Raw genomic sequence first — 23343 nt, 5'->3', positions numbered from 1 at the left:
TCAAAGATCAAGCACTGACTCAGGGTGGAGTCTCAGGGTGGAGTTGGCCCCACACTGGCTTTTGAAGAATTTGTGTCTTTAAGAACTGGGGCAGTTTGACCTTTTTTTAAACTCTTCTGACTGAGTGGAAGAATCGTTTTGGGTTTTTTCCACTCTAGAGGATGCCATTACATTAGATTTTATGATTTATGGTCCACGCTGGGTTCATCTGGTTTCAGATCAGGTGTTTCTACTCTGGGGAGTGGCTGTTTACCCAGGGTGCCATTCCTTAACATATCTTGACAGCAAACCTAAAATGAGCTTTTCTTCTCTAATCATAGTATCTTTTAAACGGTGTGAGACTTCCACAGAACTGCTGCTGCCTGTAGACAGCGACATCTTGATCACCTGGTTTGTAAAATTTACTTAGGATTTTGATACAAAATTAATATTTTTGTGTAAACAGACCTAAAAGAAGTCCCAATGTGTCTTCATGCTGCTACTTTCCTCTTTTCTTAATGTTTTGTTTTAGAGTATATAGGTGGAGGTGCTTCATCTGAGAACCATAAGGTTTGGAAATGCAACTGTTTATCCCGGCTACTATTTTAATCGCTCTTTCATTTCTCTATTCAAGTTACATTTCTGTCCGTTTAATTTCTGTTCTATTTCAAGCAAGCTTAAACTTGCAACTGATAAAAGAAACACACCCAACATCAGTAAATTCATGAACAAGTTGTGGGGCTTCAGTGCAATCTTCACATTATCTTTAAGTGAAATAAAAACACAGATAAAGGTACTTTTATTTTAGAAAGAAATCTAAAATATGGTAAAAAAAAAAAAATGTCAGCGTGACATACTGCTAGAAATCCACTACTGGAGCTTCATCAGTGGTGTGGTGTTACTCTTATTACATTTAGTTTCAGCAACCAGTCACTGGCTTAAAGGTCAGCTGTTCTAATGTCATGATAATTATCTGAAGGAGGAAAGAAACACTCATCACAACTACCAGGTCAACTGAAACTTAACAGACCTCAGCAAGTTAAAGTTTAATTGCAAATCCAATCACCCAACGGGCCAGCTGAATGGTTAATTAGTAAAGGGTTTAATGTCTTTGCACAAAGAGGAGTGCCTTTGAGTTGGATTCAAACCAGAGCCTAAACAAAAAGACCAAGGAGCCGTGGGTTACACATTGCTCAGTAACAGAAGCTGCGTTGTGACCCTGAACAGAAGATACAGTAGGCATTCAGTCTGAGAGAAATGCTGTGTCAAGGCTGCTAAAATAGGTCAGAAGTAAAAGTCTGCTTTATTTTTTTCATGTTTAAAAATGTCTGTAATTTTACACCCAAAACGTTTATCGTAGTTAGACACATATTTAAACTTTATTTGTCTCTCTCTGCTCCTTGTAGATTTTTCTTATGCTTGAGTTGAAGGCCAACTTGTTGCTCTTGCAGAGTAGCTGCAAGAGCAACAAGTTGGCTACAATGGCACATTTCTGTCCCTGAGCTTTTAGCGCCCTCTGGTGGAATCTAGAGGAAATGTTTTTAATCTGGTGAAACACCATTAAAAGACCCGAGACTCTGATGATGTAAAAAGTAATATAAACTAGTTTAACGCTAATGCTTCTCTTGTTTACTTGGCACATAATGACTTCCACTTCAAACTTTATATTTGCATCTATCCTTCTGAATAAAATAAACTGTCCAGGAGTACAAACTTACTTTAAGCTACAATTTAAAGAGGTGTAACTAGGAAATGTGCAGCAGGCCTGTTGGAATCTGAAGTTCATGGTTGAAAGTTAGTTGTGAAGGAAAAGTGTCTGCAAATATAGCTTAGAGGTTACAAGTAGGGATTGATTGCATTAAGATAACTATCTTTTCTATGAATATTATCAAATATGTTTGGCTGAAAATAAGGTCTTTTACATTTCAACATGCATACCTTTTTTATTTGTTGCATCAAGTCATTATTTGAAATTTTAGCTAAATATTTCAAAAACAATGTCCATGCTTTAATAATTCAGAAATTATTCAGAAACTATTTGCATTTATCGATTCAAACGTGGAAACTAACGCTGAAAAAAACTGAGCTGCCTTTTCACTGTCTCTTCATGGATCCTCTATGATGCTTTGCTTAAGATTTCATCACCTTAAACCAGTTTAAATAATTGGTGCAGTGTTGAACTGTTTTGGAAAGTCTTCCTGTTACAGGGAAGTTTTGCTTTTTGGAAAGTCTGTCCTGTATTGATATGGCCCAGCTGAAAATGAGTTTGACACTCCTGCTCTAGGGAGTAGAAATCTGGTTCTCATCGTTTCATCCACATATATTTGCTAACCTGCATCGCCCTGATGGTAGTGTAGATTAAAGCCTTTCTGTCTTAAAATAATTCTCTCCCTTTAAATCAGGTGAACAGCAGACCCAACGTTTTAAAATGAGTAATGTAAATGTTATTGTCTTGGAGTAATTTTAGTGCTCAACATGGATCCAGCTGTTTGGATGTTGGATCGCCTTCACTCCCCACTGGGATTCTCCGTCTCAATTCTATGTTTTTTCTTTGGACCATTTCTGACGCCCCACAGCAACCGCGCTGACCAAGTCATCATCTAGTCATCACTATTTGATTCTCATCACATTTTTACATTTTATCACCCTGACTTAAGACCAAGATGATGACCTGCTTATTTAAAACAAAATGACAAAGAGCTAACCATTTTGACCTGTCAGTGGTCAAAATGCTTTACCACCCATACTCACAGGTCAATATGTAACTTTAAAGCACAGTCATAATCAAAGTAACATCAAAAATAAGGAAAGTCATTACAAGTCAGTCAAATGTACATTTTTGAATCACAGTTTCAAAAATGCATGATTTATTAGAGAACTGCTAAAAAGGAGGACAGGTTCATGTGACTCTTATCAAATCAGAAATTATATAGACAATCTGACAATTTCACAGTGTTGTATGTAAAACCGAAATTTAAGGTAAAACCTGTAACCTGTATTTGAGTAACTTTACTTTCTAAACTGTTTATTCTGCTACATCATTTTCAGTTTATCAGCTATGGCTGAAGTTGTATTAATGGAGAGAAATGATAACAATAATGCACAGTAGAGAACGGAACAGGTATGTTAATGATTTTCAAGGAAATGTTGGACAAAAAATCATTCAAAATGTTTTTTTCTGTTTGGTTCCCTGATCAGATGGATTTTCTCATTTCTGCACTTCATAGCTGCTGATTGATTTGAGGGCGGCTCCTCTTGACCTGAGACCTTTGTTCCCCAGCTTTTTCCTCATATTTAGAGTTTGGTGTCTTCTGACAACATCTGGACAAACATAAAAATGCAAGTGGTCATCTCACCCATGATGAGGATGTGCAGTTTCAGCACATCTGCATCCATCACACACATGTTGCCAATTAATCTACATGAAGCATTTGAAGGACTGACTCATTATCTGAGCTTTTTTTGAAGGCATAGTTCTACTAGCATACGTACGTTTCCGAAATCAAAGTAAATAAAAGAAATACTGCACCAAGTACTCTGGTGTTTACCGGGTAAAGCAGTTTTTTAATGAGCCTGACTGACCTAAAACAGAAAAAGTTTAAATCTCATTAAAAAAAAGAAAAAAAACATTTATTTTCAGAGTGTGTAAATGTCTGGTTTTAACTCTCAATGGGAAGAGAGCTGCAGTTTTCTCTCATTAGCTTCATGTTGACAGCTAATGCTATGTTCAATTCATATGTATATTTACAAACATAATTAAAAAGAAACATAATTACAGAATGAAAACACTTTCAAAATCACAAACAAGCATTTTGCTGAGGGACCTCGCTTGATTATTCATTATGCTAAAGTTAGTTTCTGTTCCTGGTTGGTCTGGTTTTACAGGAAGAGCTCCAACATGTCAGGTTGACAAGATCAGGCCTGTAAAACATTTAAAATGAATAAGTTGTCATTTGGCCAGAGGCCTGGAGGGTCAGTCTTACCCAGGGAACTGCTGCATGTGACTGATTGTGTCCGGCAGCGGCATTCCAAAGCTCTCAGGCAGCAGGAGGCTCAGCAACCCTGCCACAGCGGTCAGGCTTCCCATTAGGATGTAAGGCAGGGAGACCGAATAGGTTCCTGTGTCGCAACATCAAACGAGGAGAAAGGATGGTGAAAAACAACCTTGTCTGCAATCAATGGACTGCTCAGCTGCTGGAAACAACAAGACAAACATTTAAAGTCAGACAGTTACAGAGAGCTTTTGTCTGCAAGTGACTGGTTAACAGTGTATTTCTGCCTTGGGCTCTTCTTGGTTGTAATATGTGGTTTCCTCCTCGATTACAAAGATTTTAAAGCACAGCAGGTGGCGTTACACAGATAAGTCCTCAATTCCAGTGCCCTGTATTCATCTCCATCAATTATCTACACCTGCTTATCCCTGTAGGGTCAGTAAAGCTGGTGACCATATCCAGAGACAGACGCACACACTCACCCCTATGGGCATCTAACATGTTTGTGGGCTAAAGCGTTAGCACCCGATAAAAACCAAAACATAAACGTGAAGAAAATGCAAATTCCCCACAGAAATCAAACCACAATCTGAGCTTCCGACCTTCTTTCTGCAGGTCGGTAACGATGAGCTCTGGAGATTTAGTTTTACCTCTCTTACCATTCTGCTGACTGAATGGAGATGAGTATCAGGACTTTGGGTTGTTTTTGGATTTTGGGCTCATAGTTTTGATTATTATCTGTTTTCTTCTGCTTCCTTGTGTCTGTTTTTTTTCAGTCTTAGTTGATCTAGTTATATTTTGTTTATTTATTCCTTGTGCTTTAGTAATTATTTGTTTCAGTTAGATTGGTTTTCCATGTTCCCTTGTTTGTTTACTCTCCCTCGCCCCTTGTGCCTTCCTCTCTCTCTCTCTCCCTTCAGCCTGCTTTCTGCACTGCAAAAAGACAAAATGTTACCAAGTAATTTAATCCAGTTTCTAGTGTAAATATCTTGGTACACTTGGAATAAAACAAAACTTACTTACAAGTAACGTTTTTAAGCAAGTTATATTGACTTAAAACGCTTATTTTAAGTCAATATTTCCTTAATATTTTTGAAAGATCTCCAGTTCCATTGGTAGATTATTTCACTTAATTCATTTTTCCCATGTTACAAGTGAAATAATTTACCAATGGAACTAGAATATTAAGAAATTACTTAAAACAAGTGCCTAAATCTTGCTTAAGTTATTTTAAAGTTAGTTTTGTAATTTTTTAAGTGTACTAAGATATTTGAAGTAAAAATACTTGGTGAGATTTAGTTTTTTGCAGTGTGATCTCTCCCCTCACACCTGACACCTGTTAGCCAATCAGCTCAGGTCTGTTGTTCCAGCCCTCCCAGTATTTAGCCTCCTCTCTTCCACCCACTCCTTGCTCCTTCTTCTTGTCCTACTCCGTTTGCATCATGTTCCCTGGATCCCTGCAGCCTCCTCCCAGTTTTTTGTACGTTTTTTGTATTTTCAATTAAAACGTTTTCTTTATCTCCTGGTTGTTGACTTGCATTTTGGTTCCTTCCATCATAATAACGAGATAAACTTTATAATCCAATCTTTTTGTTTTAACTATTTCTGTAAACCAGATGGTTTACATTTTGTTTACGTGAATGCCAAGTTTTTATTTTTCTAGTTTGAAGAATGCCTTTGTGCCACATACTCGTGCCCCAGAAACACAAAGTTGAATGTTGCTACTTAAAATTACAGCTAAAAACATATTTATTCAAAGGCCTTTTAACATATTGACACCTGAAAATACTAATTAAAACTAGAAAGGTGTTTCAAGAAGGCAAGAGAGATCAGGAGAAAATCATAAAAACTTAGTGTAATCACGTGATACATGTATTAGTTCTTAACTTAACCTAACAAAGGAAAAGAAGATGGCAGACTTACGTAAGTAAATGAAGTATGGAGCAATAATGCTGCCAATTCTGGAGGCCGTGGAGCAGGCGCCGATAGCCGTGTTCCTCAGCACAGTGGGGTACAGCTCTGCAGTGTAGGCGTACGCAACGGCAAAGGCAGTGGACACCGCAAACTTCCCCAACATCTCAAACGTTATGGACAGAGCAGCTAGGTCTGCAGCGAACAAAACATGAATTTAATCAGAGTTTATACAACAAAATATGATAAAACTGTGTAAACGGTGATGTCATACGTGCTGGTACGAGATGTATGATGAGTAGAAACAACCCTCCTGAGGAGAGTGATGAGAAAACACTCAGTCGTCTGGAACACCAGCGAAACATAACCCAGGACAGAACGTAGGCTGGCATCTCCATCAGGGCGGACAGGAAGCAGTTGAAGTAGGGGTTTCCGTTGAGGTTCGCCGTGTTCAGGGAAAGGGCAAAGTAGGCGATGGTGATGGTGTTCCTGAAGCATAAATACAAAAATATTAAATCTTTATGTGTTAGAATATTTTAGTCAGAATATTAACTCTATATTTGTTGAATGCATAATTGCATTTTAAACTAGCTGTAATGTTTCCACTGCAAGTTGCTTTTTTATTTTCTACATTAGAAATATCCATTCAAGCAAATGTCACTTACAACCACATCTTATACATTATTATGTGATATTTACAAAGTTAACCATTTCATATTTTGACAAATCCTAAACATTACAAATCTTTTGTTATGCTCTATGGTAGGTAAAAAGTCCTGTATTTGTAAAAACTATTCCATGAAAACTTGTAGTTTGAAACGTGGTTCCTAGTAACACTGTGTGTCCTGTTGATCCACTCAGGACACACACTCCATCCATGCTGTGTAATTGCATAAATCCTGGTTTTCATCATGGCGGTCGCTGCACAGGACTTGACGTGTCTTTGATGTTCACAAAGAGGCTCTGAAATTTACTTTAGACGATGCATGAACAAAAGGTGACAGATGGAAGGACTCTGTGCATACTGCATGTGCAGAACTGTATCTAATCGAAGTGTGTGCTTGTGTGTATCTAACTGTAGTGTGTGTGTGTGTGTGTGTGGAATGTGGAGGCCCACTGGGACTGCATGGACTCACCAGATCACCCACAGCGTGATCGAGATCCAGCGGATGTTTGGGGAACGGAGCAGGTCACAGATGTTGCAGGGCCTCCTCTTCTTGGCCTTCACTCTGTTCTGTGGAGCAGCGGAGCATGAAGAACAACAACAGACATCTAATTAACAAGCTGAGATGTCAGCCAAGCGGTACTGTAATGACACTGAGGCTTTTGAGTTCGCTGTCACTTGAGGAGGGAATTTGTAGTTTCTACCAGCTTTGTACATCCAGAGGCGAAAACCTTTTTTTTTCTTCAGTCAGTTGTGAAAAGCATGGTTCAATCCTTGCCAGTGATTCTCCAGTTAATTTTAATCTGGGCTTTGACTGGGCCCTTTTACTACTAAATAATGCAGTGATCGGCATCTTTACATTGTTGTCCTGCCTGCAATTGTCAGCCCATTGTTCTCCTGAGAGGTAAACCTCTAACCTGCTTCATTAGGTTAGAAAATCGTCTCCTATTCAGCTTCATTTGTCCAAGCATAAAATCTAATCAATTAAATAAAAGTATCCCCACAGGATGATGTTGCCATTACCGTGTTTCCAGTGGGGATGGATTTTGTTTGTTTACAGGTTATCGTTACGTTCTTCTTTTGACCAGATTGTTTTCTTCCATATATTTCAATGTTCCTTACTCTTCACATTTATCCACTGGATTTTGTGGTTATAATGTTTTCAAGGCAAGTTGAACATTTTATGGTGCATGTATTTTTGCAAGACAGAAATCCAAATGTAGAGAGTAAAAACCGCAAGGAGTCGTATCCCTAACAGTAAAGGGATCAATGTTCCTTTATTGTTAAAGGAACATTATTGTTTATGTTCCTTTAATAAGAAGAAGCTCATTCCTGAATACATTTTGCTTCCAAGAACACATAAAAACTGAAAATTGAAAATATATTTCTATATATTTACATCCACTCACAACTAATCTAAGTAGTTTCATTCTTGATACTCCAGAGGCTGTTAAGAAATTAACAAATTTGTCTTTACAACATATTAAGGCTGTAGGAAACTAAATGTTTTAATTTCTCTAATGAAGGATGTTCTCACCTGTAAGGAGCTAAAGATGACTGTTGGAGGCTCAATGTTGTTCATTTCAGCTGCATTTCTGAGTATGGCCTCGGCTTCTTCTGTTCTCCCCTGAGAGAGCAACCATCGAGGAGACTCTGGAATGAACCTGCAACAAAGTCAGAAAAAAGCTAAATTATTTTAGAGATTAGTGATGAATCTAAATCAATCTGAGCACATAATGAAATGCAAGAGAATGTATTTCAGAGCCTGATGCAGCAGACCGGTTCTGATCACATTAACACACTCTGTGCAGACACAGTGACAGCAGGTTCATAGACTTCAGTTATGGAGATATTTATGTTCCACATTAAAAAATCACATTGATGTTCTTTATTTTTTCAGTTATTCCAACAGATGACTGTAGTAATATTTACAATATTACTGGAGTGACCAAAGCCAGTTTGTCAAACGTGGCTCAAATGTTTTCATAAATACTGAAATAATGTTTTCATAACCCTTATGCCCCCATGCAGAAATGAGACTGTAATCCTACTAACATTGGATGCTTTGCTTTCTTAATCCAACAAGTAAAAACACTTGAAAGTACAAATCCAACATGGAAAAACATCCTGAAGATTCCTACTTTTACAGAGACTTGTAAATGTATTCTGACGCCTTGAATCTCTTTTTGCATTTTGATGATTCAACCCAAAACCATCTTCAAATAAAAGTCTAAAGTGCTGAGTGCATTTTCATACCTCTTTTCATCTGACACCCCTAAATAAAATCCAGTGCAGCTAATTGATTTCAGAAGTGAAATAACTAGCAAATGTAGCACCTCTGTTATTTAGTTCAGTATAAATAATACTGAAATTATTATTTATTCCACAAATGGTAGACCAGCTGAAAATTGTTGACTTGTTCAGTACTTATTTTACCCACTGTCATGTTTGAACAACACAGGGTGTACTGGTCCATTAATGATCTGAAACGAAGAATGGTGCAACCACAAACACGCCAAGACCGATTGCTTATCTGAACTGAGATCTGTACCTCAGGTAGATTAATCTTAAGGCAAAACAGAAAATATAATGCCTTCCAAAAATGTCTTTCAAGTGTGCAAGAAAAGCTAAAATAAGTTAAAATGACAGTCAGTAACAAACCATGCAGATGACACGGCAAACGCATGAAAAATTTGCTTTGGTCAGATAATACCAAGGAATTATTCTGGAAAACATTTAAAATGGTAAAAAAAAAAAAAAAACAGCAATCCACATCACTAAAAGAGCGTTCCTATCATGAAACATGGTGGAAGTGGTATCATGCTGCGGGGATGCTGGTCAGAGTTGATTGAAAGATGGACTGCAAAAGACTTGAAACTGGAGCAGATATTCACATAGCAGTAACTATACAGCTTGAGCAACAAAACATTTGTATGAGTTAAAGTAACCCAGTCAATGTGGCAAAAGTTGAAAACTGATATTCACAAATGCTCTACTGATGGAGTGGCTTTTTTACAAAGAATAATTCAGAAGGACGTCAGTCACTAGACATGCAAACCAGGCATAACAAAGAGACTCATGGCTGCAGAAACTACAAGGTGTTCACTTAGTGGGGCTGAGTTCATGCACACGGCACATTTTCAGATTTGTTTAAAAAGAAAATCCCAAAACTTGTTGAAAAATGTGTAAGGATATAAATACAATTGAGACCACTCTAAATGCATAAAAGGTTCAAATCTATATTTTTAGATTAAGTATTCACAGTTAATTCAATGGTAATGCAAAAACTTTTACTAACTACATAATTTATTTCAAAAGGAAAATCTGAACATAAGACATTTAAAAAAGAAACTAATAATTGATTGTTGCTCCAGAAAGGACGGATCCAGTAGCTTGTCATTATCAGCGCGTGAATGGAAATGACAGATTTTATGTAAAGCATATTTGATTGTCCTAATAAAGGCTCATTTCAGAAAAACCTAAAGGTACTGTAAGTAAATTGTCAAACTCAAACTTTGGAAGAAAGTGGACACAGACATGGCAACATACACCCACCTACCACCAGAGAGGCATACACAGGCAGCTGGGCAGCATCAGGGCCAGCAGCAGCATCCTCCAGTCGGTGATGAAGAACGCAATCAGTGGCAGAAGCATGTAGCCCACACCAAAGAACAGAGAGACCGCAGCCGTGGAGAAAAGTGTTCGGGTACGAGGGCCCAGAACCTCCATTCCTCAAAGCAAGCCCATTACAGACAAATTTCAGGCACATTTGTTAAACTGCGTTTAAGTAATAATGAATAATTTGGAAACATTTGAGCTGATTTACCTAAAACAAATGCAACAATATAATTTGAAACTTGGCCCATCCCCACAATGAAATACAAAGCACAGAAAACGATCCAGCTTGGAGAGAACACTTGAATGAATTTGGAGACCGCCTGCAGGGCGATGGTGGCAAACATCACAATCTTCCTCCCAAACCTGAAATTAACATTCAGCATAAATTAGTTGGGAAGTAAACAGATTGTATAAAGTGAGGACATGACAAAAAGTCAGTCAGTCGAGTTCATAATAGCTTGACTACGGCCACTATTTGGAACAGTGTTAAGAGGAATTGGCTAATTTTTAAAATGTGAGAAGACATTAAGTGCATAGATAAATTGACTCTCAAAACACATATTTTAATCTGTAGACATAAAAAATTGGTGAAAATAAAGTTACATTTGTACCTGCACACAGATATTCTTCTGAGGTGTATTTTTGGGAAGCTAAATAAACTTTCCATAAATATCCTCACAATAAGAAGACTGACTTTTAAACTAATTTGTGTTGAACACCTTGGGTATCCTGTTAAACGCCTCTTACAGTAGATGAATGGATTTTGCTCCATTCATCCAAACAAACCTGGTATAACTCAGTTTGTGCACACCACCCTGCTCACATATTAAACCCATTTGTCTCTTGGCTCTTCCCACTTTGCTGAAATCTTTCAACATTTGTCAGGGATGGTTTTGTGCTTTCTGAAACGAGTTAGTTACACTTTAAGTTGCAACTCATTTTACTGTGAAAAATACTCCAACAGTTTCAGACAGCAACTTCACAATGTGTCCTGCTGCTGTTTGTAGTTTTATCTTCAACACCTATCATGCTCATATCTGGAACAGGAGCCCATTGTTTCTGAATTTCCCCTCAGTGGGACAATAGGGAATATTTCTAATCTGTTATATTTCCTGAACTGAATGATTTCTGTTCAGGAAATCATTCAGTTCAAAGAATAGAACTGAACGATTCTATTATTTTACATCAAAAGATCTGGACTTGTGGAGGTTCACTCTTCTCTTGGTGATATCTTATTTGATTTCTCTGATATGTCCATGATCAGGGAAGCACCTCTACAGGATGTCTGTTCCACATCGTTCTGAAACCTCAACAGTTTCACTCAGATCATCTTGCTCATGTTGAGCTAAGACTTGACTCGGGTGTTTCATTGTTGAAAGTTTGTGACTGATTGACAGAGCGGCATCTTGTCTTGTCAAACTCAGACAGAAGATTGTCTTGAGTGTTGGGTAAACTTCTGTACAATGATTATCTTAGTCAAAGGTTAAACCTACAGATGCAGTGATCAGGTTTTCCTGAGTACTGAGGATTTTTCCTTAAAATCTAACCTGATGGGTCCAATTTTGACAACTTCCACAATTTTCTAAAACATAAGAGGAAAAAAATAAGCGTCAGGTAATTTAATAGTCAAAAAAATCTTATTGTATGTAGTGAGTTAATGCATTTATAGACCAAATATGGGCATTAAGATTTCCTGCATTTAACGAACAGGACTGACCAGTCAGAAAAATCTTGTCTGCTTCAGGATTTTTTAATTATTTATGTGAGTGCATCCCCCTAAGCTTCCCTTCTGTATTCATGGAGAACTTGTAGGTTACAAAATGATTCATGCTGCCATCTTTCTCTAAAACTACAAACAGGTCCACCACCTGTCAGAGAGTTGTCCAGAAATTAATGAGCCAGTGAAAACACCACCGAAGAAGATGGAAGACGTCAATGGCCTCTTCCAGCTTTCATCACACACTAGGTTCCACTGCATAGGACAGGAAAATAAAAACGTGTGGAAACAAGCAGTATAGATTAGATCAGGAAATCATGCACAGATAAAATACACATTAAGAAAAAAATTAAGACGGTTTAATAAAAATGAGATTTAAAATGCATCACACACAAATATTTGTCAAATGTAGCTAAAAAGGTTTAACTTTTGAGAATATTTGCACAACTACCATCATTTTTAACTATACTAATAAAATTGGATTTCCATGTAACCTCGTTATAAGATTAAGTAATTTGGTAGGTTTGTATTTCCACTGGCATCAGTAGCATCATCCGATGAGTCGGAAGCTGAACACACCTCAGAGACGATGGTAGAAGTATACACGCTGTGGTCAAACTCCCATCCGTCCAGACAGCCTTCTTTCGGCACATTAGACAGATTAACGTCGGCTCCAGGCAGCAAGCCTCTCTCCGAGTAATTCAATAAATTCTCCACTTTGTATCTGGAGCACTTGCTGGGCACCAAAGCGCCGTCGCGGTTCGCATCCTCCTCCAGCGGGATGCTGCTGTTCCTCCACGCCGCGCTGAGGTTCAGGTGCGCGGGCAGCGCGCAGCGGTGATCCGGCGTGTCGGCCAGAAACACGATGGAGAAGGCGGTGAGTCCAATGGGGACGACGCTCAGGCTGAGGAGGAAAAAGACCCGCCGCTGGAAAGGTCCCCATTCTCCCAGGAAGGCGGTCGCCGCCTCGTAAGCAGTGGCTTTGTTGGCGGCGGAAGACTCCGGTAGCATGTTGGAGTTGGGAAACAGCGGAATGAATGAAGTCCGGGTTTCTCTGAAGCTGTTCTGTTTCAGCTAAAATCCATCCCGCCCTCTTAGGTTTCAGGAGAGTCTTTAGCTTTTTCATTCTGAAGAAGCCTGTTCTTTGTAGGCCAAACCACAAATATACAATAATTAACTGACCTCACAAATACAGACTTCTCACAGACTTAAGGAGAGAAAATTTGTACAAAGTTCAGTCATTTACTTTTCCTTTTTGGTCATTAACATTTAAGTAGAAAAAAATCGACTATGTTATATTACAACTTGCAGGCGCTTTTCAAGGTAGAAATGCACATTCTGTCCCAAAAAACAAATTCAAACAAAATTTCTAAGTAATGTTTGTATTTTTGATAATTATAGAGGATTCAGAGATATCCAAAAATGAATTTTGGGAAGGGAAAGCAGAACATTCCCCATCTATGTCCAGTTGCTGTCCAGTAGGAATTGCTTCTAAAAGTCAGAAAATCCCATTAAGTTTGTCAATAACATCAATTAAAGAACAGTCCAGTATAAATGCACACAATTAGGTTCACTCAAAGTGTTGACTCGTCTGAGTTTTCATAAAACTGATCCTTAAGTTCACTTTTTGCTACTTTTGTTAGAATTTAATTTTCTGCAACAAAGTCCAGTTTCACTTTTGAGGCATTCCAATGACACATCATAGCTTAAAAATAAAAATGCTTATTCATCTTCCCCTCTAATAAATTTAGCAACATTGCCAAATTTATAATAAAAAAGAAACCACACTGCCTGCTCGGCCATCATGGTTGAAGCCCTTGAACCTCACTTGGTTTAAACAGATCATATAAGAGTAAAACAGACATAAAGTGTTTTATAGCATGCAGTGTTTTTCAAAGAGTCTAGGAACCAGAGTGTTTAACTCAGAGGTTACTGGTCCCAACTAAGAGAAACTTTGACATTCAGTCAATAATAACAGCAAATTGATATTTTAACAGCTTCCATTTTGTAATCATTACACAAATAAAAACGGTGACCTCATGTTGGTTCACAAAAGGGGCAAAGTGTTATTGAACCCAAGAGATTCCAGGAAAACCGTCGTAATAAATGAGCATAGCTGTATTTAAGATAGGTATGAACAATACATATTTATGTCAAAATAAATAAAAATAAGAAGACTGTTTCAGCTCCTCGCTTTATGTTCAAGGTCAAAACGCTTGTACCCATTTTCTCACAGCTTGTTTCATAGTTGATCAGATGAACTTTTATTTATTCTCTCCATCCCAGACCTGTGGATTATTCCTGTTCACCGAAGACAAAACACAATCTCTCACTTGAAGATATAAGATACAACTAACCTCAAATAAACACAAGAACCGAAGGCAAGAACCCGAACCCGACCCCGAGGGAAAATATGTTTGGTCTTAAGCTATTGTAGATTTGGAGTCATCACCTGTCCAGCACAAGCTGAAACAGGCTTCTTTTCTCTGCTTGTGGATGGCTGAGAGTTTACTCAAGTCCCTGAGGCCAACTGAGACTGATTCTCAATACTCAGATCCAGTATTCCAGTTTAGTGTCCACTGTCATTAAAGGCTGCAGCTGCGTCAGCTATCATACTCTTTAAACGTTTGAGTTAGTGAAGTTTGGAGGTCATGTCAAACAGAAAAATAGTCATATGTCCTAAACAAAACCAACTCAGAAGCCTCGTTCTTGTCTAAGTGGATGTTAAGCTATCTTGGGAAAACTACAACTTAGCATCTTAAAGGAATTGATTAAATTGTTCAATGACTCTAGAAAAATGAGTTAAATTTAAACTGTGCAGTAAAATTCAAACACAAGTCATCAGTTCATCTGTTGCAACTTGAGGTGATCCTCTTAAACTCAGGCACAAAACGGATCCTCTCAGCCTGCAGCGTTTGAGTCATCAAACACAAACCTGATGCCTCTGAACAATATGTGACTCCAGAGCTTTATATGTAATATAGTCCATGTTAAAGTGATGCTCTTTTTGGTAAGAGAAATGTTCTGCATGTAGGATTATTAGACGTAAATTCCCACTCCCATTTGCAACCAAACTCCAAAAACACCCAAAACCTTAAAGGTGGCAGGTCCATAAGGACAAATGTTCTCATGGCTTTTCGTTGCTTGTGTTTTATTTTACTTGGGTGAACAACATTTACTTTTCAAAGATGGATGCTGTATTTAAATAAAGAGAATATTTGGGGGCAACACATGCTACCAAGGCAGCAGGAGGCAAGGTTCCAGGCGTCCACAAGGGGGTGCTGTGGACACAAAGACATTTACAAACAAATCAGTTATAAATAAAAAAATAAGACTTTGCAAGTTTTTAAATATGCTCTGTTTTCATTTGATGTTACACATAATGTAATACAATTGCAGTAAGGTAATTTTATGTAGCACATTTTCAGCAACAAGGCAGTTCAAAAAGTGCCGAAGGCAGGAATCTGGCTAAGCAGAACCTCATTTCTGGAAAATTTTTCCAAGTCCATTAAAACACAGACATACACAGTTTATCCCCAAATTATTGTCAGATTGATAATTAAAGTCCATCCATTATTTAACATGTTTATCCTTGCAGGGTCAGCTGGTGCCCATCTCAAGCTGTCTGATAATTAAAGTAACGGTTTAATTTTACCAACATTTTGCTTCTGCAACATATGTGCAGGAAACTAAAGCTAAAATAAGCTTTAAAATAAACCAGACCCTTAATGGTTTGACTGAATCCTTGTGCTTGTATATTTTGTCACGTGCACACAGTCATGACTCTGACTGTGTGCACTATGAACTAGTAACATCTGGTATTAAAGCACATGTTAATGATTACACACACTGCAACAGACTTCATCACACACAAAATAAACTCAGCAGGAATTGATGCTGTTCCTCACAGACTGTCGATGGAATTAATTATTTTATAGTGAGAAAAATGTTAAAAACAAAAATACATTTTCAAGTGGACAAAAAATACATAATTCTCTGGAAGGAAATTAATTTAAAGGCAAAATGTAAGTAAAATATCAGAAAATTAAATTCTGCCGTGAAACTTGACGGTAATCCAAAGAACATTTTGTTGCCAGCCTGCGTATCTGCATCCAGATGTGAAACAAAATAGGAGACTCTTTTAAAATATTTTTTGCTTTAGTTTTATGCAATTGGACAGATGGATATTCAATATTAATCTCGAGAATTTCCCAAAATACACATAAGAAACCTATAAAGCTGAAGGGAAAAAAACTTTCAGTAAAATTTAATAGCAAACATTCCCAGATCTGTCGCAATGAAATCACATCATAACATCCCCAAAATCCCTAAAATGTCATCATGAGACCTAAACTAGACTATTGCAAATGATGATATGGAACTACTCTGCAATCAGAAGTTTACCAGAGAGAAGTTGGACAAGGACCAGCAGTCCTGGTAAAATATTATTTGGGCAGATTAATCCAAACTTGAGCCATCTGGACATCAAATCAGAGGAAGCGTTCGTCTTTAACCTAATCCTAATCCAGCATACCAGGAGAGGAACTGTGAAGCACAGAGGTGGAAGTCAGTTTGCTGCAGCTGAACCCAGCCAGCTCAACATCATGAACTTTACCATGAACTCTACTTTGCATCATGGGGGTTTGAGGAAAGAAATAAAGTTGTTGCAGAGGTTGGAAAGAGCAACATGACAATGGCCAAAAACAAACCAGTAAATCTAACAAAAACGACCTGAGAACTAAAAAATGGAAAACCAGGTGTTGGTATAAACAAGAAGCTCTATATATCTATTAATAATGCACAATATATTGCCCATATGTCATGTTTTAACATGTCTGTATGGACCAGGTATGTAAAACTGGGCCGATATTACAAACCGATGTTTGCTTCCGTTTGGTTTCAGGAAACTGTTAGCATGTGGTATTTGTAGGTTCATGTAACAGTGATGATGGTACAAGATTGTACGAGTGTTTAACTAAAGCTAAGAAGCAGCGTAGGTGGTGTGTTTGCTTTTACACTATCAAAAGTGTAAGAAAATCTAACCTAGACGATATTGGTAGGTATCGGTTATTGGCCTTATTGGTACTATATCTGTGCTTTCCTAGAGGAATGCAGGAGACCTGCAGAAGCACTTTATGGAAGTATTTTCAACCAATAATAGGATAAGATGTCCTGACTTCTTCCTCAGCTGCATATTTGTTTTATATCATTTATATTATAATTTTACAGAGAAACATAATGATATCTAAAAAATAATTTCAAAAGACCAGAAAACTGAACAGGAGTTATGTTTTCACAACTAAACCATTTCTAAACTTGTGAAGTCAGCTGACAACTGGGATCAGATTCCAAAGTTTGATTAGCTGTCTATGTAGGATAAAAAAACTCAACTAAGCTGTCACTTTACTAAATGTGACATTTAGTAATCAGAGTGGAAGTGGAAATAATGCAGTCTGGAGACTCTGAATACAGTCCTGATGATTAATAATCAATGCACTGATTAAGCTAATTGATTTTAAAAGGAGTGTAGAAATTCCTTAAAACCATGTTGACACATTAATTCATTTGTAATTCAGAGGTTGTTCTTCACATCTGTTTGCTGTTTTCTAAATGTTTGTGTCTAGAATACTAAGTGCATGAAGCGGTGCAGCTCTCAGTCCTCCAGCAGAATGCACAGAAGTTTTCTCTGTGAAGTTTATTGAATTATTTCTGAGGAAAACAGAAAAACCTGCAGTTGGACGTCTTGAACACGACACACAGCAAAAACCTGACTTCATTGGGAACATCTGTTCCCTAATTTTGCGAGTAAGCCACCAACACAGAAAGCTTTATTTGGTTAAAACTGATTATGTAATCCGTTAGCTGTGGCTGCTGTGCAGACAGAATTTAATGTCTCCCTCTAGAGTTACAGTCTGTAACTGTAGAAATGAAGATCTACACACAGTAGGTCTACTTTTCTTGTTTTCCAAAGACACAGTTGTAAAAACATCAATACACATTCTGACCCAACAGATTCATGTGTCGTTCCACAAACGCTGGTCTGCAAAATATGTGTGGTTTCTCAGGGACCATGTGAGTTAAGAGTTTATCTTTAAGATAGCAAAGCAAACATCCAATTGATACAGTTTCAGTAGGACTTTCCATAAAGGCAGGTTTCCCTCAACAGTCTGTTTTAACACAGTCCAACAAGAGTCTTAGCGCTACTTAGCAACATTTAGAGTACAGTCATGTGGACTACTTGGAGTATTTAAAAGTGAGGAATGCTGTTTAGAGAAAATACCACAGCAGGAACCTTTTCATGGTCGTGTGGGTTGCAGGGTACGTACAGTAGGATAACGTCTCTGGAGCTTTAATTTACTTTACTTCCAGCAAATCAAATCACTTAGTGAAGGCTCCAAGTGGGTCAACCGGCCTTAGAGAAGATTTCGATTTGGTATAGAAACTTGTGCTGCACACAGCTGGTTTAATACTCACAGGACTTGGAAATGGAAATTTTTCAATTCTGACTCCGGCCCACCGAGGGACCCAGTCCACTCTACCCCACAGAGAGCTCAACCCTATAACTCTGGCACTGAGCTGAGGAGCTGAGGAGGGACACCACACTTCACTGTGAACAAGGCAGGGGGAGATGGGAGACTACGATGAGGAAACTGCATTTCTTGGACAAATCGGTCCTTACTTCTGGCTCACTTTCTTCCTCTTGAACACAGTTTTTGTATCAACCGGATTCAACGGACTTTACATCATCTTTGCAGGAGCAGCTCCAAAACACAGCTGTCTCGTTCCAGATGTCAACCTGACCGAGGAATGGAGAAACGCCATCATTCCCTTCACAGCAGTGGGTGATGAAGCAGTTCACAGCCAGTGCAGCAGATATAATCTGGCTGCGGTTAAAAATCTCTCTGACCAGGGTTATATTCCTGGGAGGGACGTTAATCTCACTAATCTGCCACTAGAAGGATGTTTAGATGGATGGAACTACAGCAAAGAAGTTTACCAGTCCACAATAGTCACTGAGGTCAGTATGAAGGTCCATTTAATGTTGGTTTTTTCATGTTCTGCTGGGTTTTGTAGTTTTGTTTCTAACCTTTGTGTGTCTGCAGTGGAACCTCGTCTGTGACAACCAATGGAAAGTTCCTTTTGCATCTTCAACCCTGTTTGTGGGATATTTGTTTGGCTCTCTAATCTCAGGACAACTTTCTGACAGGTATTTCATCCAATTCAAGAAATTTGTACAACTTTTAATTCTGCAGAGCATGATCTTCTGTTCAGTAACATTTTATAAGCTTGTCCCAGCCACTGTGGCATCAAACACGTGTTAATGGCTGTTGCTTTAAGAAAACTAAGTCCTGATTAAACCACCTAGTGAAGTCTGCTGAAGATTTCAGATCCACTGCTGACAAAGACAACAGCGCCATCTTCTGTTGCAGTAAATGCGTTTTTAGTCAGGTTATTTGGAGCAATTATTTTCTTCACAAGTCAGCGATAACTGTTTTTCTTTCAACATATGAAATGTGGTGGTATTATATTCACAGGGCATTCATTTTTTAAATATGCTGCCTCCCTATAAAGTAGCAGAGTTAATTTATTTCAATAATTGAGAAACTTGTGCATTTTTATTTATCATTGTGCACATAGTGATGTATTTTAAGATTTTATTTTGTTCATTTTCATAATTTTTACAGGTAATGAAAACTGAAACTGTTCCACATACAACTGGAATATTTCATAAAACCAATTAAAATGTTTCACCCCAGGAAAATCAGCCTTTTTTCATAAATGATCTGTTTGTGGCTCTGCTGAGGTACTAAAGAAGCCCAGATTGTTTTACAAGTTGAATTTTTGGGTTTGTGTCTCATTTTGTTCTCATGAAGTTTAAGTCAGAGAGGGCTGACCCTTATTTAACCCCCAGAGATCTGGTTACAAGGGTCAAGAGGTCAGCAACCCATGACCTTCCTATTGCAAATACAAAAAGCTGATTATGAGCAATAAAATGGTTCAGGGTTCCAGACAATTTACCAAGTGTTGACATCACAGTTACAATCAGAAACACACACACTGTTTAACAGATTCGTGTTTTTTAAGATTGAAGAGTTCAACTCCACTAAGATATTTGCGCTAGAAACTAAATTACTTGATTTAGTTTTTTCAGTGTGAAAATGTCAGTTTAGTGACTCCTGAGGCACTGATCCAGTCCACACCTCTAATTCTTCACTCATGCTACTTGTTTACATTTTCAACCAGACTTTTTCCTACCACTAAACTTCAACATGCTTTCAAACTGCTCTTTACACAGAGCCAGTTACTTCAGTCGTGATGGTACATACACTCCTGTCATGTTAGCATTTCTCTCCAGAATTATCTTTCAGAATAGGTTTTCCTTGTAAACACCTGTTCAAAATGTATTCTTTTGATGTCTCTCCAAAATATGTCTGTATGAACATAACTCTATATACATTCATATATAGCATCTTCAAACAATTTGTATGAACTTTTGGAAATGTAAATCTACTTTCAACTGCATGACTAGATTGATAATTATGAACATTAGTGGTTAAAAAAATTAGTATATAAACTGGCTTTTTTTGAACTTATGCTTCTTATGAGTAATAATTTAACCTTTAACCAGGATAATCCAATAAGCATCATGCTCACATTAGTTCAAAAAACACATTTAGTGCAAATTTAGCTTCTTTATTTTGAATTATTGTAGTTCATCTAAATTGCTTCAATATGTTTTAATTCAAAGCTAATGAGATGAACCTGTTGTCGTCCTGCAGGTTTGGAAGGAAGAAAGTTGTCTTCATCTCTCTCGGGGCTCAGTCTCTCTCTGTTCTGCTTCAGTCATTCTCCCAGTCATGGAGGATTTTCTGTGTCATGTTCCTGTTTGTTGGAGCCTCTCAGATATCCATCTATATCTCTGCATTTGTACTGGGTAAGTAAATATGAACCTGTAATATTTGTTTATCAGTGCATTTGAGGCTTTTTCTTTAATCCTCTGATAGGTACGGAGTTGTTGAGTAAAACCATGCGAGTCCTCTTCACAACCCTCGGGGCCTTCCTGTTTTACTGCATCGGCTACATGACCCTTCCTTGGATCGCATTCGGCATCAGAGACTGGAGAACCCTGCTAGCCGTTCTGTCAGCAACCTCTGTGGTTTACATCCCTTTGTGGTGGTAGGTTTGTCACGGATTTCACACCGATTTCTAGAATGATGTTCAAAATGTGATGAATGTTTTAAACTATTTGTTCAGGTTCATCCCAGAGTCGCCTCGGTGGCTGATTACTCAAGGAAGAGTGATGGAGGCGGAGGTCATAGTGAGAGACGCAGCAAGGAAAAACAAAGTTCAGGCACCGTCAGTCATCTTCAAAGAATCAGAGGTGAGATTCGGCTCAGTCCACGCCGCGTCTTTTTCTTTACAGTTGCTGTGAAACCACAGTGTGTTCTGGTCACTTCCATGTTTAGGGTCGGTGTCTGCTAGCTGGGGGTCAAGGGCCCCTCATCTCTGGTGTGCTTTTCACAGAAAGAGATTTAAACACAGAGGAAATCACTGAATGAGCGACAAGCCTGGTTGGATTAATAGAATTATGGTGATTGTTTGTCACATTAATTTCTTTATTGTTTTGTTGTTTTCCGCTAGTCTAAATTAAAATGGTTCAACTATTCTCCTTCAGCTCTAAGAAGGATGTTCATGGATTCCAAAGTTATTTTTAAAGTCAAGTTTTATGATTTTATGACATTACTGGATACTTCAGGACAGGTAGAATGTGATTAAGGGTTTATTTATCTATAATTCTTAGATTCAATTGGTGCATTTGTATCAGGACTTGAAAATGTATGTTCACAGATTTTCTACATCCTGACGGAGCGTGAGCCATTGCAGAACAACGGACAAAATATGTGCAAAACTTATAGAGACAAACAACCGCAGTGCAAGAGAAAAATACACACCATTTTCTATATTAATTTAAAAAACATATATAAATACAATATTCAAAACTCTTATGTTTGTTGTTAATTTAATTTTTGTGTGTATTACTTCAAAACTAAACAATGTAATCTTTGCCTCACTGTGGGACAAACAAAAACATGCATGATGAATTGGAGATATTTCTTTGCACATGTATTTAATTTTAGGTTGAGGAAATTCCACCTGGGAAGAAATACACCATGCTTGATGTCCTGAAGTCCAGTAAACTCAGATGCATCACACTGATGTGTCTCCTTTTGTGGTGAGAATAAAAGTTTTTAATTTAAACATTTGACTCTCTGGGGATCATCATTTATGGATAAATGAGAGAACAATTGTTGTACATAAAGAGAAAAACATACATAAATATAGCCATCTGTCCATTAAAATCTGGATATAACCTTAAATGTAATACTCTCTTTGTCTTTTCAGGATGGCGATAAACATTGGGTATTTTGGGTTATCCCTGAACACTTCTAACCTGAGTGGGAATCCTTTTCTAAACTGTTTTTTATCAGCGATTACTGAAGTTCCCGCCTATATAGTTTCTACCTGTCTGCTGAGGAAATGTCCAAGGAGAGTGATTCTGTCAACCTTCCTTGTTATCGGAGGAGGCGTTCTTCTGCTCATCCAGTTAATCCCTGACAGTAAGACTTCTTAATCTGATTACATTATAGAACATTTTAGGAATAGGAACACTTTGGCTAGATGGTAAAATTACAAAAAAATTCCCTTTCAATGTTTAAGGTATCGTTCTCATGTTTAAAAGGGGTGGAAATAGAAAAAAAAAATCTTGTTTTATAAGCTATTTAATCTTTGAAAAGTTGGGTTTTAATTCTGAAATCTATTTTAATTTAAAAGAAAAAAATGTATTCACTATTTTATGAAATTTGCATATTCTCTGAAATGTCAGATGAAGAAAGTGTGTAAAAATAACTTTCTTCCATCGGCACAGCAATCATGTACTTCAGATTATTTATTCATGTTTAAACAGGGCAATGTTTAGCTTGTTATAACTGTTTTCAAGGTGAAGACCTGTAAAGTTGTGCTGGCTGTGCACATGTGCACGATAAACAGCTGTGTCAGGTAAAATACTCAGACATTGTGTTCAAACTGATACCTGACTGCTGACTCTGCAAACTCAAAGTTTACCAGAAGACGAGAAACGTGTTGATTATGTGAGCAACTCGCATTCTTTGTTTAAGGTGATTTCAGCTGAAGTAAAAGTGGCAGCAAAGGAACACATTTAGCCTCTAAACTTAAAATGCAAAGTAAAAACTGTAAACCATGGTTGAAAATGTCCTTTCAACTGTAAAACACAAACATTTTCTCCAAAATAGATTGAGTTTGCTTCCCCCAAACAAGTCTGTTTTCAGAACTTGCTCTCAGCAGTTAGTCTTTTTTAGCACCTAATGCATTGAAATATTCAGTAGCATCATAGCAGCTGCTATAAATGTTTTGGATTCATTCTGCCATTATTTGTGTCGCTA

The 23343-nt window shown here is 37.7% G+C and overlaps 2 protein-coding genes and 1 long non-coding RNA gene across 3 annotated transcripts in view; 2 read left to right on the top strand and 1 right to left on the bottom strand.

Moving 5' to 3' along the window:
* Positions 1–2800: 2800 nt before the first annotated feature.
* LOC106950558 (solute carrier family 22 member 4-like) lies at positions 2801–12963 on the bottom strand. The gene is made up of 10 exons (XM_015037496.1): positions 12461–12963; positions 12033–12136; positions 10373–10527; positions 10106–10277; positions 8084–8210; positions 7019–7116; positions 6157–6371; positions 5895–6077; positions 3963–4098; positions 2801–3300 (listed from the first exon to the last, which is right to left on the bottom strand). The coding sequence occupies exons 1-10, from the start codon at positions 12890–12892 to the stop codon at positions 3201–3203; spliced, it is 1722 nt and encodes a 573-aa protein (XP_014892982.1). The 5' UTR covers positions 12893–12963; the 3' UTR covers positions 2801–3200.
* Positions 6541–7566, top strand: LOC106950560 (uncharacterized). Its single transcript, XR_001425636.1, has 2 exons — positions 6541–6879; positions 6994–7566. It is a non-coding gene; the product is annotated as an uncharacterized LOC106950560 (long non-coding RNA).
* A 5102-nt stretch (positions 12964–18065) lies between the features above and the next one.
* Positions 18066–23343, top strand: part of slc22a5 (solute carrier family 22 member 5) — a 10502-nt gene continuing 5224 nt past the window's right edge. Inside the window, exons 1-7 of the mRNA XM_015037493.1 lie at positions 18066–18899; positions 18985–19088; positions 20662–20816; positions 20887–21058; positions 21137–21263; positions 22021–22115; positions 22286–22500. Of these exons, the coding sequence (XP_014892979.1) occupies positions 18510–18899; positions 18985–19088; positions 20662–20816; positions 20887–21058; positions 21137–21263; positions 22021–22115; positions 22286–22500 (1258 nt within the window). The 5' untranslated portion in view covers positions 18066–18509. The remainder of the gene's footprint in view (positions 18900–18984; positions 19089–20661; positions 20817–20886; positions 21059–21136; positions 21264–22020; positions 22116–22285; positions 22501–23343) is intronic.

This window comes from Poecilia latipinna, unplaced genomic scaffold (assembly GCF_001443285.1).
Source record: "Poecilia latipinna isolate Pla-1442-1.1 unplaced genomic scaffold, P_latipinna-1.0 Scaffold407, whole genome shotgun sequence".
NCBI lineage: Eukaryota > Metazoa > Chordata > Actinopteri > Cyprinodontiformes > Poeciliidae > Poecilia > Poecilia latipinna.
This window is presented reverse-complemented; position numbering and strand designations above follow the sequence as displayed.